The sequence below is a fragment of the Rhinichthys klamathensis genome, unplaced genomic scaffold (assembly GCF_029890125.1).
Source record: "Rhinichthys klamathensis goyatoka isolate OS25496 unplaced genomic scaffold, OSU_Roscu_1.1 h1tg000237l_1, whole genome shotgun sequence".
In the NCBI taxonomy this organism is placed as follows: domain Eukaryota; kingdom Metazoa; phylum Chordata; class Actinopteri; order Cypriniformes; family Leuciscidae; genus Rhinichthys; species Rhinichthys klamathensis.
In genome coordinates, this window is record NW_026606760.1 from 1,596 (window position 1) to 20,885 (window position 19,290).

At 36.6% G+C, this 19,290-nt stretch overlaps 1 protein-coding gene across 2 annotated transcripts; it reads right to left on the reverse strand.

Annotated features, from left to right (window-relative positions):
• Positions 1-3,917: 3,917 nt before the first annotated feature.
• LOC130100291 (nck-associated protein 1-like) lies at positions 3,918-19,290 on the reverse strand. 2 transcript variants are annotated; one of them, XM_056265677.1, is made up of 3 exons: positions 18,976-19,290; positions 9,761-9,778; positions 3,918-4,061 (listed from the first exon to the last, which is right to left on the reverse strand). In XM_056265677.1, exons 1-3 carry the CDS (start codon positions 19,081-19,083, stop codon positions 3,933-3,935), a joined length of 255 nt encoding a protein of 84 aa, XP_056121652.1. In that variant the 5' UTR covers positions 19,084-19,290; the 3' UTR covers positions 3,918-3,932. The 2 variants fall into 2 exon arrangements, with proteins under 2 accessions (XP_056121652.1, XP_056121653.1); XM_056265678.1 differs by lacking the exon at positions 9,761-9,778 and having other exon boundaries at positions 18,976-19,287.

Genomic DNA, 19,290 nt, shown 5'->3' on the forward strand with positions numbered 1-19,290 from the left:
GATAAATATACTGAAGAAAGCATGTAACCATGCAGTAACAGACTGAAAGGAAGCTCAGAGCACATCCCGATCAGTAGTCAAATATTACATCACAGCTACTCCAAATGAACATTCGCAGGCTTTGAATTTTAAGAGTTATTTAAAGGGCACATCTGAGATTCCTTTTGTCCATGTAGGTTACTGAAATACTGACATATACATGTGAGTACAACTGAAATGTTAAACTACATATACATAAGAGCAGGAACTAAATAAAGCAAATAGGACTCCATATGGAGTCCAAACTTACCAAAAGAATAATCCAGAAAATAGCCATGTTAAGCATGCAAAAAATGCAAAAAACAAAAAAGGAAATATAAAACAACACTAAAAGGCAACTCAAACACAGTTAAACATGACACAGCTCCACATCATTGCGAGAAGCAGTTAAACATTTTTAACACAAAGTAGAAGGCAAAAGCAGCATCTGAAATATACAACACTTCAAAAGGACATGGTGGTTGGTTATTACAGTGGGACCAAAATGAATAAAATGAACACAAAACACATTTGACATGAAATGCATATATAAAACAAATATTTAATAGCACACATGAAAAAAAGTTTGGTTAATTTGTTATGAGACAATCCCATTAAATAAATTAAATGATCGATGGCATGATGCTGATGATTTTCCTCTGTTTTCCCAAAAACATCTTTACCTTCCGGCTTATAAACAAAAATCCAGGCTAAATGTCATCTTTACCTCTTTTCCTCCAAAATTGTGCTGGCTGTAAAGAGCTTGCACTCAGGACAAGCACGAATTTCCATTTACTTGAGTGTCAATCTATAATGTATCTGATCTGTCTTTACCATTACATGCTTTGATTTAGCATTAGAAGTTATGTAAATATAAAACATATTTCTTAGCACTCAATTCACACAAATGATTTTTTGAATTAAAGTTTAAATTTTTCAACTGAATGTGCATCAAGAAGGAACAATTGGGTGATTTCAATATAGGCAACTTTGTGGATTATAATACAAGTGGTCTAGTTTTGTTTTGTGTTTTAAAAATAGTACCTATTATTATCCCACTCCCTATGTTCTAACATTAATGGTCAAGATCATCAGGGTTAAAGGAGCAAATTTTCCAATGTGCAGAATTGTGTCAGAATACACACTGGCTCTGGCACCAGGATCTTGTTGGTGGAAAAGGGGTATCTGAGACAAATAAGCAAGGGTAAAAATGTATTTTTTTTACCCCAAAGTAGTCATCAGAGCTGTGCACAGAGATCAGAGACTGTAATAGCAGAAATGCAGGACCAAAACCAGTAGAGGTGTGAAACTACGACACGCCTACATTCCTAAAGCAACATGGGTTGAACGGATGTCATTTCCTGATCTGATAAACACCAACAAAGAACTGGTGACTGCATCTCCTCTCTGGGTTATATGGATTGATCCACACAAAAATTATTCCACATTAAGAATAAATCATATTTGTGGTGTTGTGGTCAAGTTAAGGGTGGCCAAAGGTTCCTGGAAAGAAAGACAGATCTGGGAAAGCCCCTCTCATGAGGACATCACCTCATGTTCGATGACTTAATAAAGCTGACACTACATCAAGCCTTTGAAAAAGAAAAAAATTGGGCTGCATGACAAAACATAGTGTTTTTACAATGACTTCAAACTAAACCTCCATATTCAACAACCATAAGAAGTGATGTTTGAATCACTCTCTGATGGTTGAGGAATGAGCACCATGGGAACCCATGAACCAAGCATGGTAAACATGCTTCAGAGATGTTCAGGGTTGTGGCAATGGCAACAAAGTATTAAAGAAAGGACTGGGCTTGGTGACTGTGGTGTTGGAGGGGGTATGATGGTAATCAGAAGGGAGACTAAAAGTGCTGAAACACAGAAAACAAATCTCTCCACTTTATAATATCAGCTCAGAAGATGTTTACAAAAGTCTATCTAAAGTCAATATATAGAACAGCAGTTCTCAACCAGGGGGCCGGGGCCCACTTGGCAGCCTCAGCAAACTTTCAAGGGGAGAGCAGGATGATTTAGAAGTAATTTTATTATATATTTATTAGGCATAGAACAACTTTAGATTTTTTTTAAATCGGCATTTATGTGATTAAAGTTGAGTCAACGTCGACTAGTCACTGATGATGTCATTAATATACAAATAAGCCTCAAGAACCTCAAGGCTGGCTTGTGCACAGCTGGCATATGACACAGCGCTGCCCACAAAGCTATCGCTCCTACATAACAGCTTATAATTATCAGTTCTTTTGTCTTTGGGTCGTAAGTGACAGAGCGATTGTATGTGAATTCATTCTACCCGTCTATGCAGCATCTCTCTACTAATAGTATTAAGCTGTCGGTTTCTCCTGTATACATGGAATTGCAATATCCCGATGTAAACGGCGACGCACGGTTAGCGTCAAGACGTACGGACAACCTTAAGACGCACTATGCGTCATTTCTGATTCTTCTTCCTGTATCCAAAGACAACAACAATAGCAGCAGCACGCGGATAATGAATAGTTCGGGGGCATCGGGGCAGATAGCGATCGCTTTTGTTTGCGCTTTGGTGCTGGTACTGACCTCGCTCCAAAAGTATGCTGTGCTGCGTCTCGCCATGTTTACTTCCGGTGTACTGCACGCGGGGTTTTGTATGCGCTGAGAAGTTCCTCTACTCAAAAGACCAAGATTCCTTGCGAATAGAACATGCGCAGAACACAAATCACTATGGGGATATGCCGATGCGCGTTTACATGACCAAAAATTCGGGTTAGAAAAGGGGTACCCTAGGTATCATATCCCGGTTTTTAAAATCCGGGATATGAGCATATTCGGGTTTTTGCCGGTGTTTACATGGCCGTGCGCGACCGGGTTATTGCTAATATCCCGGTTTTGAACGAGTTAATTGGCTGCATGTAAACGTAGTCAGTGTTGACAATACGTTTCTGCGCTACTGAATGTTTCTACGTGTGCGCGTTCTGCTTGTTATATGTGAGCTACTGTCTGTATGTGTGTGCGTAACAATGCAGCAGTGCATTAGTTTCGAATGTGATTAACTTAACTGTACAATAAGCTGTGTAAAACGTGCATTCACCCAATCAATTTTGAGCATCTAGATCTCTGAGTATGCATTTATTTGTCATTTTAACTGTTGGAAACGGAGCGTAAAAGTGGACTTCAAAGATTTCTTATCCTGTTGCATCCTCTATAGGCCATGATCAGCGACTAGTCGACACCAAGCTTAAAGCGTCATGGCAAAGCATTAAAGTTGATAAATATATATACTAGGAAATATAATTACTATTAATTACATTTATATTTTTTTAAATACTATATATTAAAATAATTTACATTAAATGCTAAAAAATAGACACAATGTGAGTTGAGAACCATTAATAGAGAGGAACTGTTCTACAAGTTTGCTGTTGAACAACCACTAACATCAGATACATTAAATATGTACTTCTATAATCAAACTATTCAAAATCAGAGTTTAATGCCTTTAAAGAAGCCCTTACAGGGTCCTGCACAATAGCTGATGTGATCCGGGCCATGGCACCAGATTTAAATAGAGGTGTATATTCTTATCCGATATAATGACAGAAATTATGGAGGGGGGAAAAACTTTTCGCTGGAATGTTCCTTGGTAAACATTGGTTATCAAAACCTTATTTACTGATGCACCACTGGAAACAGGAGAAAACATGCAGTATTATCTCTCGACAAATATCTTGCCTGATTAAAGCTGTTGTAAATGGTTTAAGCCATTTTGCCAAGTGCAAAAAACACACAACAACAACAAAAAGCAAAACCACTTGCAGCACCTTTAATACATTAAACATTGGAATTATAGTCTATTAGATGAGTAAAACATTATATCAGCATCAACATCATAACATTCACTCAAAATACTTGATTCATAATATGAAACTCACGTTGTTGTTACGCGTCTCAACGGCTGGGAATTTTCTTACGATGAATTTCACAGCTGACTCCAGGTTTTTGTCAATTAGGTAGGAAGGTTTTGCCTTGGGATCTCCACAGGCCTACAATGAACAGGAAAAAAAAACATCACTGCTAAAAGTGCAACAGCTTGAACACCACCACTGTGAACATGTGCAGAAAACTGATAATCCACTGATCATGAAACAAAGATTCAAACCGTTTGAGACAGATCAGAGAGGAAGAACAGTGAGGTAAAGTGCAGGGATTTGATCACAGTTAGAAAATGCAGTGGATGGAGAAAAAAAGAAAAGAAAAGAGAAAAGGCCAGAATGTTGAAGAGACTGAAAGAGAATAAAGAACAGAAAGAATGGAGGGTAGGAATGGGAATCGTAAGGAACTTAGTTATTTCAGTTTTATAATGATTCTTAGACCCTTTTAGGAAGCACAAAATAATTTATTCACTATATCATATTTACTTACTATATGGGATGCTAACCATTAACCGACGATCGATTAATTGTCGACTGTCATATTACTTTATAAAGAGAACAATATAGTAATAAAACGTTGCAAATTATTTGAGTTTAGTTGCCTTGTTTCTGCGCGTTGGTCCAGGACAGTTCACAACACGAGTCACACATTGTGAATAGCACGTAACTTAGGTCAAGTTCACTTGTACATTTGCCTCATTTTGTGCAGATAATTTGTAATATTATGTTTATTTTGTATATATCTGATTAATCTCATATAGGATGCGTTTTCGTTGAGTTAAATAACCCGCTAGCAAAGCGCTTCAGTTTACCGATGTTCATTCAGAGCTTCAGCGCGCACAGCTCAAACAGCAATGCACGAGTAATAACAACTATGATTGTGACTGTCATTACATACATTATAATGAGAACACTATTCTAATAAATCACTGTGAATTCATTGGGTTTAGTTGCCGTGTTGTTCCAGGAAGAGCACATCCACACCAGGAGTTACATATTCTGACTAGCACGCATCTGAGGCGGCGTTGGTGACACGTTGTATTAGTCGTTATATTTGATTATTAAATAAGTAATTTAATTAATGATCAATCACATCGACTCATTTTACAATCCTATTAGTCCTTTATTTAGACTAAAAACCCTTCTCATTCATTTGGTGAGGAACGTGGCATTTTGAGCAACATTTGCACACATATTGCAGTATTATGGCTAACTAATGATTAATCGATTAATTGCTCGCTATTTTAAACGACGATAGATCATGGGAATTTTTGTGTAAATTGACATCCCTCCCTCCCTACTAACTAATATATATATATATATATATATATATATATATATATATATACACAGGTCCTTCTCAAAAAATTTGCATATTGTGATAAAGTTAATTATTTTCCATAATGTAATGATAAAAATTAAACTTTCACATATTTTAGATTCTTTTCAGGTCTTTTATTGTTTTAATACTGATGATTTTGGCATACAGCTCATGAAAACCCAAAATTCCTGCCTCAAAAAATTTGCATATTTCATCCGACCAATAAAAGAAGTGTTTTTAATACAAAAAAAAGTCAACCTTCAAATAATCATGTTCAGTTATGCACTCAATAGTCAATACTTTGCAATACTTAGACCACACTTTTTCCTTCCCACAGACATCCCACTGAGGTGCCTTGATACAGCACTCTGGGAACAGCCTATTTGTTCAGAAATTTCTTTCTGCCTTACCCTCTTGCTTGAGGGTGTCAATGATGGCCTTCTGGACAGCAGTCAGGTCGGCAGTCTTACCCATGATTGCGGTTTTGAGTAATGAAACAGGCTGGGAGTTTTTAAAAAGCCTCAGGAATCTTTTGCAGGTGTTTAGAGTTAATTAGTTGATTCAGATGATTAGGTTAATAGCTCGTTTAGAGACCCTTTTCATGATATGCTAATTTTTTGAGACAGGAATTTTGGGTTTTCATGAGCTGTATGCCAAAATCATTAGTATTAAAACAATAAAAGACCTGAAATATTTCAGTTGGTGTGCAATGAATCTAAAATATATGAAAGTTTAATTTTTATCATTACATTATGGAAAATAATGAACTTTATCACAATATGCTAATTTTTTGAGAAGGACCTGTATATACACACATCTCACAAGAATAACGACAATATCATCTGTGATTTGTGATTCAATTAGGGATGAAACGATGTGTCATTGTAATCGATTCCGTAAATTAGTCAATTTGCGTGGAATGCGTCAATTCGTTACACTGTTTATGGTCATCCCCAAAGATGGTGGCTCCGACTCTCGGCATGCTGAAAATCAGCTGTTATTATAAAAATATCGAGCCCAATCTAAAGTGTGGGAATTTTTTAAACAGAGACCAAATAAAATTGTGCTCCGCACGCTCTGTAAAACTGAAATGGCATAGGCCTACCACAGCAGCACAACTTCTAGGATCTGAGAATCGCATCTGAAAAGAAACCATCCCGGGGCTCTCCTACCTCAAAACGACCAGACGGCAGTGTAAGTATTTGGACTATTATAGTGAATTTTTTACACAGCACTAGAATACAGTTGTAAGTCCCATATTTTGTGCTTAAAGACACACCAAGCCGACAAAGAACTAGCAGGGACGAAAGTTGACTGTAGTGGATGTAAGGCTGTGAGACACGCGACTCAAACATACTCTCAGCAACCGGAAACAAAGCATTTAACGCTGTTGTTGGTTATTTAAAATATTTCATTTATTTAATAACGTGCTGTCAGTCATTGTAAAACTTTTAACACGGTTTTATGGACGCTGTCATTTTGATACCGTCGCTATGGTTGTTTAGAATGCGGTTGTGACTTAAGCTATTTGATCATACAGCAGCTATAAAATACTTTAATATATAACAGGGCTCCCATGTCATGGGATTAATCAATGCATGCTGATGAATAGTGGTCATAGTTTTGCACTGATGTAAAAAGACTGACAGTGACACAAGACCTCATGTTAGCAAAATGTTTTAATCTTTTAACTATCAAATCAAAATATTGTCAAAAAAACTATTAAAAAGTTAAAAGTAAAAAGATGACTGTGAAAAATAGTAGTATTTAATTAAATGCATTTATGGTGAGATTACTACATTTTATTTAATTAAATGCATATATGATGAAATTCATTGTCATGTCAATTTGTGCTCCTTTTGACCACGAACTAAGCGCTGTCACTTTAATTCAGCACAGCAAAAATAGACTCGGTGTGTAAACGATCTCTGCACTGCTACGCACCGCTCCTGGAACGGATGCAGTGTGAAAACACCGTGTCAGGCTACACAAATAGTGATCTTGACATTGTTAGCCTCTTGTCTTTTTTACATGTCGTACACTGTACATGTAACTTACAATTATTATGACTTAATTCCAAGAAAAAACAAGTAGAAAAGAGTTCAGGAATCAAACACAACCAGTATGATGCAATAGAAAGTGCCGATTTATTTTTTGTATCGTATTATTTCATTAAGCATAGGCTAGTTTTTCTCATCACATTCAATAAAGACAAAAAAAACCCCACAAAATTTAGGTAAATAGTTTTTTTTTTGCCAGGGCACTGTATTTTAGTACATTGTTTTAAAATTTTACCGGTTCTGGATTCCCAACCCTAATCAACAAAAAAGGGGAAAAGAGAGAGGACAGAATTGAAAATGCTCTTCAAATGGACAAGGTGCTGCGTGAGAAGTTGGAGAGCAGTTAGTGGAACACAGACAGCAGTGTATGATCAGAAACAGTCCTAGAGAGAGAGAGAGAGAGAGAGAGAGAGAGAGAGAGAGAGAGAGAGAGAGAGAGAGAGAGAGAGAGAGAGAGAGAGAGAGAGAGAGAGAGAGAGAGAGAGAGAGAGAGAGAGAGAGAGAGAGAGAGAGAGAGAGAGAGATGGTGGGTTTGCTGGACAGTGAGTCTGATTGGCTGGCTGTTCTGTAAGAGGTGAGTGTCTTACAGAGTGAAGGAGCTGGAACGCGTCAGTGGACGTGCAGCTGAGGCAGGGCAGTGTATATGGTCACATGACACGTTACATGATGCTTTACATGCACCTACAGCTAACACAGCATCAAACCTCAAGACCATTCCAGTGTGCACGGCAACACACAGAGGCTCTGGGTGCTGTAAGACAACATGTGTTTTTATACAAAGCCCATTAGGTCGTTCCCAAAAAAAGACACCGCATGGCTAGCAAACTGACGGGAGTTACACGCAGGCCCTGGAAATGATGCAAACCGGCAATCAGCTCGAAGCCCACTAACATTAAATTTACATTAGCTAAATTACTCCTGTGCCCAGTGATAATTTAACACAGCCAATCACAGAGGAGTAAATAAATAAACACACAGAGAATCTATACTATGCTTCAAAAATGGCTGGCTATGGCTGGTTTTGTTCTTCTTTGTTTATCAGACTACTGACATCCAACTTGTGCTTTGCAGTTAAAAGCAAACTTGCTGAAAATAAAGAGGATGGTAAAAAAAAAAAAAAAAAAATAAGGGAAAAAATGGAAAATTAAAATAAGCCTCATGCATTAATAATATTTATTACCCTAACAAATGTAAGGAAAGGATTGTAACATACTTGGCTGGGCGATATTCGTGAATCGGCCTGTATTAGTGATTTTTTATTTGATTTGATTGGAATCGTCACATTACTTTTGCTGTCAAATAGTGCTGCTAAATTGAATGGATAGTGCTAGAAAACAGCTAAATTTTACCATTTTTTAGAGCACAATTTCTTAAAGGGTGACCGACTATCTATTCAAACTTTTCGTAAACTAACCAAACATCTAAAACACAATGTATAAATATTTTATATTGTATATAATGATGCCTAAAGAAATTTGTGCATCAAAAACAGTGTTGGGTGTAACTTTCCCCTTGAGGATTACTCTTAATTTTTAATTACAGTTACTTCTGATGTAATTGCATTAAATACTGTATAGACTATAGAACAATTCTATGTAAAACAATAGTGGATTTAACAAGTCTAAAGTCAAAATGTATGTTTTAAATGTAACTTTCTCATTTTTAAATACTTTGGTCTTGAGAATAATTTATGCCATTTTATATTTTTTTATTTGAAAGAATTAAAAGAGCAGTTTCATGTCTATCCTTGTATTGTTCAACTGGTTGAGGTTGATATGGGATTTAGAAAGTAATAAGTTATGCAATACATTTTAGAGAGAATAATTAGTACAGTAATCTAATTACACGATTGAAGACCTAATCAGTAGCTAGTAATTAATTACTTACCCAACACTGATCATAACATTAAAAATGTAAAGTAAAATAAACATTAATTGATTTGACATATACAAATTTTTGTTTCCAGTATAGAACAACATTTTTAAAATCTGTATTTTAATCATTGCAATAACATTTTTGAATCTATGAAGTGAATGGCTGTAAAAATGATGGCTCCTCTTTCTCACAAAACTTTTTAAGCCATTTCAGAACACATCCATAAATAAAGACGTATGTCAAAATGCAGCTAAAAATATTACGATATAATTGAGAATTATTCGATTTTTGTTTACCGCCCAGCTCTAACCCCTTAACATCTGGAAGAATAAATTTAGGTTTGCGAAACAACAATCAAAACTCACTCCGCTGAAGAAACAGAAATAAATCTGTTTAAAGAATGATTAAACAGAAGAGTCCTGCTGGTGCTACAGTTTGGGAAGGGCCTTTTTTTGTGAGTTGCGTACAGAAAGATCATGGGACATGAGACTGGTAGGAGAGCAGGGGGAAGGGGGGGAAACTGAGATTTTAGGAAGGTGAAAAGCTGTGCAAACCTTCCAAACTTGTCCTTGCTGGGGGAAGCATTGTAACAGAAAGAGAGAAAATTACACATAAACACAGGTTCCAATGTCTACCATGCATGTTCACTTCAAAACAAATTAGCTTTGGGAACTAATTGTAAGTCGTTCCAGTTAGTGTGTTGTTTCGGGTCCTAAGGAGGGACGCAAGGGGTCAGTTGGGTCACACAGTGCAGTCGTTCCCAGAGCTAACATTGACACCATGCAGAATTCACTCCTCCGGGAGCAGGAACACTGTGGGCTGAGTTCAGAATTCACATCCATGTTCAAGAAAAGACTAGGAAGTTTGTGATTAGTCAAAGAAACATAATCCATGCAAGTAAAAGGGAACCAAGGTCAACATGTTCACAAAATGACTGAAAACAGATCTGAACTTAAAGAATGACGAACAGAATCACACTGCAAACAGAGAGCGAGCAAACAAACAAAACAGACAAACAAACAAACAAAAATGTCATTATTATCTGCTCACTTGCATCAAATCATCTCATGCACAGAATTATAAAAGCAAAGAGCCAATTACAGCTGACTATCACTGATCTCAGCTGAATCCATTCTGGTGAACTTTGCCTATCCATGTCATTTCAATCAGAAGTAATATCAGGTAAGAGTACTAGATAGCACTTCATCGAGTAGTGCACTAATGCCTCGTTTCCACAGAGCGGTACAGGACGGTACAGTACAGTTCCGAACGATTCGGGAAGGTAAACCCTGATACGGCTTGCGTTTCCACCGCCAACAGTACCCTTGATAGGCGTGGTGTATGCCGGAGAGTAGCGATCGATGTCATTCTTGCGTGAAGAAGAAGAAATCTTGTTCTTGCTTGTCGGCATGTGTCATTCCCCTTGTGGCACGCGCAAGTGACGATTCTCTGTCAACCAATCAACGTTCAGCAGAGAGTCTAGCTCCACCTTTTAGAACCGGACTACTGTGCTTGGTACCACAACGGAAGGGTCCCAAAAAAGTGGTACGGTTCGGAATTAGGGTACCATTCACAACTTTTGACAATGGAAATGGCAAACGTGTGCCGTACTGAACTGTAGCGTACCACTCGGTGAAAACGAGGCATAAATGTGCTTGATCATTTGAACTCAGTTAAACTGTTGTTTCAAGAGATGTAGCTTTAAAAGAGGTTGTAGCTTTATATTGTCTTTTACCCCTTTTCCACCAAAATGATGTTGGTGCCGATATAGCTAGACAGAGTGCAACGTAAACTAGGAAAGGGTTGAAAATACTGATTTCTCGATTTTAATCGATTCTCATTTTGATTAAACGATACTGATTCTGAAATCCCACGAAACAATCTTATAGTCTATGCCGTTTTCAGCTGATGCGAGAACACTAAACATTATTTGAAGCGCGCCTTCCATCCAATAACTTGCAATAAGCTTTGTGCTTTGATACTTTTGATAGTTTCAGCTTTCAAATTCAGCTAGAAAACTCGAAAGGAGCATTTTGATAAATGAAGAGTTTGGTTCCAAAACGCAATAAATCCATTTAGATTAATTTGAGTAAAAATGTGTTTTCTTTACCAAGAAAGTGGAAAGATGAAAACCACTATTTTCTGTTTCAAACTTTCACATAGCATTTGTAGGTCATAACAAAAAAAAATTAGAATCCAGGTTTTGATTTTCAAAGATTTATTACAAAAACAGATTATTTTTTCCCCCAAAATGCAATAAATCCATTTTTTTTATTCAAAATGCAATTAATCCATTGAATCAATATAAAAGTTTTTTTTCATATCGAAACTGTTGAAAATACACAACAACGTAAGTTTATTAGTATTATATTTTTATTAAGAACTGTAAAGAAGATTGAAAACATTTTTCCTCCTCCCGAGTGCCTCATCTTCTTAATCTCCTCACGTAAATGATTCGATTTCGATGCCTTACGTTTCTTACCCACCGCAGAAACAACCACAGGTTCATCAATTATCACAGGTCCGTCAAAATTATTCAATTTTTTGTTTATTTGTTTATCGAAAAGTAAAAAATAGATAAGAAAAACTAGGAAGCCGGGTGTATTTAAGGCGCTGCCGTTACTGTTTACATTGCGTGGAATGGTGCGTTGTGATTGGTTGAGAGCGGATATATCGCATTCTGCAGAGAAGGGAGACTGGCGTTTGTCGCCGTTTGGAAAGAAAGGGAGAAAACATGACAGAATAACACGGCGGATATCGCAAAAAAAATTATCGTAACTAATTTTTTTTAAAAAATGCCGTTTATCGCGTTTTGGAACCAAACTCTTCAAATATACTTAGCCTACTCGTTTATATTTTTACTTAACCTGTTGTTCAATTTTTCTTGAGCGTTTGAATAAATCCATCATGAAAACAAGTTATGCAGCCTCAATTTAAATGTTTATATTTTAGAGATGCGCTGGTCGACTGTAGGGCTGGGCGATAAAACGATAACGATAATTATCGCGATATAATTTTTCTCGATAAAACGATATCAAGAGGTCGATAAATGTTCGATAATGTGTATGCGCCAAAAGCGGAACGAAACTCATTTGAACCGCGCGCCACACGGACCGTTTATCCGCTCGGCTCAAAGTCCAAATGGCAGCGCGAGCTCACTAAAGCAGACGCGTTCGTCTCGCTCACGAGATCCAGTGAGAAGCGCTTAAGTTCAGCGAAGAACACAAATGTCCAGTTTAAATCAGTTTAAAGGCAGATGAAACACAGCTGACAAACAGGAGAAACACTGTACGCAACGATACAGTCAGAATCTGAATGGAAACTGAATCCATTTAGCCTACCATGGATTTACTGTAACGTTAGCCTAGTAATATTAACTGCACCATGAAATGTGGGATATACATATTGAATTGTATAATATTATTAATGTAGACAATGTATCAAATGACTAATGGAATATAATTACAGTATTTAATAATGTATTTAACTGTTTGTAGGCTAATGTAGGCTACTGTTTTTCATACAAAAACCATAGAAACCATAAAGTTACATTTTGCCATGATAGTGAGGTGCTAAGTTATAGACTGTACCTGGCTTTATCTGTGGTTATCATGATCTAAATCCATGATACTGGATGACCAATGGTTAATTTTAATAAAACTCAAACAGTCAGAATATTACATTTTACCAAATAAAAATGTGGTCCTTAAATAAAAAACAAACAAACAGATGTTACTGTTTTTGTTAATGAACATAAATTTAACATAGTAGCATTAGCTTGAGTTAGGATGTAGATTTACTGTCAACTCACTGTCGAATATGCATTTCGAGACAAAACATGTAATTTGAATATTGCAGCCTGCACTGCAAACTGTGCTGAAGAAATATTTTTCTTTTCAAATATTTATTTTGTTAAGGAAAAATGACAAATGTTTGAATGTTCTACCTCAGATTTTTAAAACCACAATGCTCTGGTTTATACAACTTTCACTTAGGAGCAAAATTCTGCCTTTAAACTTGAAAGAAATAAAGATTTGACATTTATCGTGATAATTATCGATATCGACTGATGTAAAAAAAAATATCGTGATATTTTTTTTGGGCCATATCGCCCAGCCCTAGTCGACTGGCAATAAATCTGAACCAGTTTTTAGTTTTATTTTGGCAGATAACAGAGACGAGACACACCAAAGACGGACGCAAAGAGGAGAACAGAGTCGTGCTTTTCCTCTTACCTCTATAAGTGCAGCGCTGCTTTGGTTACAGCGGGAACCAAGACAACGCTATATCGCTGCTGTTCCATAAGCGCCACCTACTGTCGAAAAACTAGTCCCGTCTGAATAGGGCTTTTGTTTGGGTCATGAATGCAGTGGTTGCCTTTAATTTCAAATGGCTAATAGATATTTTTGTGAAAGGCCAGTTTGGCCTGTAATAGAGCAAATAAACAACAAATACATTTACAAAAAGAAAAATCAGCAACCGGATTTGGAATTGGTCATAAAAATCCCCATTACATTTCAAAAAACGAATTGGAGTATAAACACAATTATGTCATTAAAAAGTTTATTATATCATAATTATAATAAAAGAAACTGCGTAATTTAAATTTTATATATAACTAATTTGTTCATTTCAACCTTCAATATTATAGTAATGTACCAATTGGCAGGGTGTATATTTATTAGTTCAGAGATTTATTTTCCTCCAAATTTACATTTAAAATTAAATCACATGTTTGTGAATCAAAATTAAATTTGTGTCAATGCCCAGCCCTTATGTAAAGGAAGAGAAAGCATGGGGTCTTAAGAAATATTATTATTTTTACAAATCAAACATGTAAAACTTTTGGTGGGATATATTTCTCTTTTGTGTGTATAATGTGTATATGTATAATATATCTACAGATGAAAAATCTAGATTAACTAGTCAACCTCACTAATCGACTAGCTGGTTGTTGGATTTGAGTCTGGTTGAGCTAGTCTAGTGGTTAACATTTTGAAAATGATGTATGATATATTACTGCTGTGGAACCCATTTGTCCTGCTTTCGGTGGAAGTGCACAGAACTGCTACTGGTTTGGGCACTGGCTTTGGCACCAGCACTATTTTGGTGAAAAAGGGGTCTCTGAGGATTTCATGTCGAGCTAAACACTGTGAGATAAGAGCGCACTTCCTGAGGTTGTTTCCATGGAAGGATTCTGCTGTCATTTCCTGTGACACAGTTTTGCTACCAACCTATATGCTACTGGCAGCTAAAATCCAACAAATTCCAAACTGCATTTAGCACAATTTATGTTTAAAACAAAGTCAGTGTCAGTTATCATTCTATGCTTAAATTGCACAAGCACATGAAAGAGGTCTATTTAAGGTTTAAACTTATATGAAAAACAAGCATCAAATCGTATTCGCTTAGATAGTAAACATTACAAAACAGAAAGAACAACAGAATGTCAGTTTTAGGAATTCAGAATCAAATCAGCAAGCATCAAATGCTATCTAAAATCTTAACTCCCTCTTTGTACCCACCAGAACGCAACGTAGATCTTACAGCACTCAATGCAATGCCTGCCAGTTGCTAGGCAACAGGACTGCCAAAAGCATGCAATTTCTAGTCCTGTGGAAAAGCAATCCCTCAACTAAATTTGACAGAAAAAAATGCTATATGAAATAATGGGCAATAACACTGAACTGGTACAGTCAAGTTTCCCACAGTGCACTCAACTGTGTTGTATTCCGAATGGATATGGTGCATGGGGGGTACACAAGAATATGACAGAATATGACTAATATTGGGTTGACCCCCGGTGACTTGTCTGAATGAGGGAGGTCAGACATACACAAGAGTGACATCAGTGGGCATGGAGAGACAGGCGGCACTCCAGAGACCTTCTTGCGCTCTAAACGGGCATCACACACACTGATGAATTCACATCACTTATCTGAGCGAGTTCACAGCCAGAGGGAGGAAAAAAATGCTAACGGCGATGGTCCTTCACTAGCCCACTTTCTGCTGTGATCTGGACTGCTGCCATTACGGCTAGCATCAATGCCAAGCCTTTCTCAAAAACCTCAGAAGTGGCTTTATTGGCAAAGGGTAAGAAAAAAATGTGGAAAAAAAACCCCGACTAGAATTGACAGGCTTTACTTCGTGTGTGATGCTAGCACGATTCAAGATATTTCAAGCCGATTGCTGAAAGTGTAATGGGAAGATGTCATGAAAACATGTCCTGCTCACATTTTAAACCAACAATAAGAGAAAAAATATGTTGCATACCGAAAATAAAGACCATTATTTCATGACATTTAAGCACTTCCCTGTAATTATCATAATAGTGTGATTTGTGTCTGGATATTTTACTTCCTGGTAGGCTAATATACCAGCCAGACAAATGAATAATTTGGCCTTATTCAGATCAGGCATCAGTTTTATCTTATCAGCATCAGTTTGTTTGTTTATCAGACATGTTACCTGTCAAAATCTGTGTTTTTTTTCCCCTGTGAATATTATGTAAAAGTCCCCCTGTGGTGAAAATCAAGTTTTTAATGTTGTTTATATATGTCTATGTGGTGTTTTTAATATGTTTTAAGTAGGGCTGTCAAATGATTAATCACGATTAATCACATCCAAAATAAAAGTTTTTTTTACATAATATATGTGGGTGCACTGTGTATAATTATTTTGTATATATATATAAATACACACACATGCATGTATATATTAAAGAAAAAAATATTATTTATATACACAATATTTATATTTATATATAATATAAATTATATATAAATCTATACACAGTATATACATGAAAATATTTCTTAAATATATACAAGCATGTGTGTGTATTTATATATATAAAATAATTATACACAGTGCACCCACATATATTATGTAAAAAAAACTTTTATTTTGGATGTGATTAATCACGATTAATCATTTGACAGCCCTAGTTTTAAGACAAACCATGTGCAAAGTCACAAGTCAACACCATTCCTAAGTATTTTCTCCCTAAAACTGCAGTGAAAAAGACGGTTCGATTCGAAATCGCTGGCGTTTCTGACGTCACAAACTACCTTGTAACTAATCACGTCAACGTGCCGGCGGGCTTTAGCAAATTAACTATGCTGTGAAGCAGGGGAGTCTCAAGAGAAGCCAGGTTATCCCGGTATATTTTTCTGTTGATATGAAAAATCAGGCACTTTTAGCAATATAGCGGGTGAATTATGTACATGATGTATATTGCGATGAACTATATGGCCTTCTACACTGGCATTCTAAGTTGTACAAAGCGTCCTAAGGTCAGCTGTCTGACTCTGAGATGGTGAATGGAAACATGGTTTGTGTAACATTATTAGCTGTTTGACAACAGTCAAGCAAAAGGCTAATCATATTAACTACCGTTATGTGTCCGACGTTGTAGAGAGCGATACATAAAACGCATTACCATCCTGATACATCGACTTGAGATGACCGAGTAGATTTCTGAGCTGAAGTGATTGAATGGAGGCGGGGCTAATTTGCAAATTAATGGTCCACGTATACTAAATGAAGTAAGGGTGTGGTTACATTCAAGATATTTTAAGGCATGAATAAAAAAAAAAATCACAAGAAAAAACATTTAAATGTGCATGTCATTTTGGTGATCAAAGTTGAGTTAAGGGATTCAATTATTGACTACAGGGGGACTTTAAATAAGCACTCAAATTTAATTCACAATCACATTTTTTTGTCATTAATTTTTTCACAAATTCCCAAAATCACAAATTGCTTGTCACTAAAATCTAACATAGTAAAATCTAATCTAAACCTAACCTAAAGATACTGCAATATATATTTTAAATCAGAATTAAATAATTTCATTATTTATAAATCATTTAAATTATACATATAAATGGGTCAAAACACAATACTGGTCTCAGCTTGTTGGAAACATATTAATAACAAGCCGAGACCTAATTGTGGGTCAAAAGTAGGGATGCTCTGATTGATTTGCCGCAGATCGATATCAGCCGATAATCACATTCTATGACTCGATCAGATCTCACCAAACGATCGCAAATTGATGACGCCAGACTTCAGTGCCGCAGTCATGTCAGTGTGGAGTTATTACGCGGTATCAAGAAACATGTTCAGTTGTAATTATGTTCAGTTTGACATTAAGTCTTGTAGGCTCTTTAATAAGTCAGAGTATGCTAGTATGGATAATGTTTTGCATAACCTGTTTTTAAAGGCCTATTAAAATGTTCATTGTAAAATTAATATTTGTTGTGCTTAATCTGCTTATTTATTTGATTCTCAATATATAGCATTACTGTAAATAACATCTGTGGTATTACTTATGTTATTGGAAAAAAACACTGACATTCAACAGAGAGCTTAAATATCACTTAAAGAATGAATGATCTGGACCGGTATTGGCCGATCATGACAAAAAAATCGGTAATGGGCATCGGCTGCAAAAATCCTGATCGGAGCATCACTAGTCAAAAGTGGAATATTTTTATTCTACCAATTTTGACCCATTTATATAGGCATTTACTGCTTAATTGCCATGAAAATAATGTCACAATGCAAAGATTTTTAAGCAAAATATCCTTTTGATTTTGGGGTGAAATGTGACCCAGACATGTTCTAGAGTGGTTCTGTGATATTTACCCAAATATGTTTATGAGTCATCTAATAATTTTTTTCAAACTGATTTAAAATAAGAATTAATTCGAATTAAATATGTTTTAAATAGACTACAGCAACTAACATTTTGTCAGAACCTAACCTAACAGTAAATAACATGTTGTTTTGTTTAGTCTTTTCAGAATCTTGATCTCTATTTGAAATTATTCTCAATTTAGCCACAATCGTGCAGCTCAATTCCCAAGATACTAGGCAGTAGGCACAACCAATTTGTGCCTATGATTCTTAAATCACAGATTAATTATTTCTTATTAGAGCTCAGCAAAATCAAACAACTACTTTTACAATTAAATTCACCTTTTGATAAAGGGAAATTAGGAAAGATCAATAGTGCAGGACACAAGTGTCAAACCACCACTTCAGAATCCTACAGATCTGACATCTGTCAAACATGCTCTGGACTTCAGGTATGACAGATGAACGATTGAAAGGGCTTGGAAGTGATCATTTCAACACACCCACTGAGATATCAAACTGGAAGATTCAATTTGACCAGGACTGCCAAGCTGCTACCAACTACCCATAATTAGATTTTTGTAGAAACTAGCTTTCAGGGCTGTGATGCCTGGATTGGACTATCCTCTTCTATAGATGGGTCATTATCAGTGCTTTAAAAGCTGGGTCACTAGAGGTTCTAGTCTGAACACACAATGTTCACAGGCCCTCTCAATCACAGCTTTGTGCACTTAACCCTGAGTACAGTGCCAGTATATAGATATGCTAGCATGATATCTGCTTTAAGATCGTAGGGGGTAGGGGGTGTAAAACTAGGACATTAGCCACCCTCATCCTAATCTCACCATTATAAACATCGTTATTTTTATAGGTTAGATCTACCCCCTAGAAATTCACTAACCTGTACTAAATCTCAATCAAATGAGACATTAATGCACTACACAAAGAAAACATTGATTTATGGCTGTGTCGAGCGCGCATACACACGCACGCACTCACTCACTCACTCACTCAGGGCCTGGCCACATCAACCCCGTGTGTGTGTGTATGTATGTATATGGTTGTGTATTTGTATGAGTGTACTGCAGTCCTCTGCTACACACATGCATGAAGCGCTTATTCTCACCTTCTTTATGTTGTAGATGCGCGTGAGCATCCCGATGCCGCGGTCGTTGAGGATCGTCAGTTTCTCCGCCAGCTTCTGCTGGCTCGGCTGCAGCGCGCTCCGAGACATGGCTCAAACGACCGTTAAAACGAGCTAAATCTCAACCGAACGGATTCCTCTTGTAGTGTTAAAGGGTAAAGTGCCAAAACGAGTTGGTTTTTAGTGTTAAAATTCGCCCATATTACGGGCTTCAGGCGCGTCGTCGGGATGTATTTTTTTTCTAGGTGTTGCCCTGACGGCCAGAACGAGGCTGCTTCCGGCAACGTCACTGCGTCA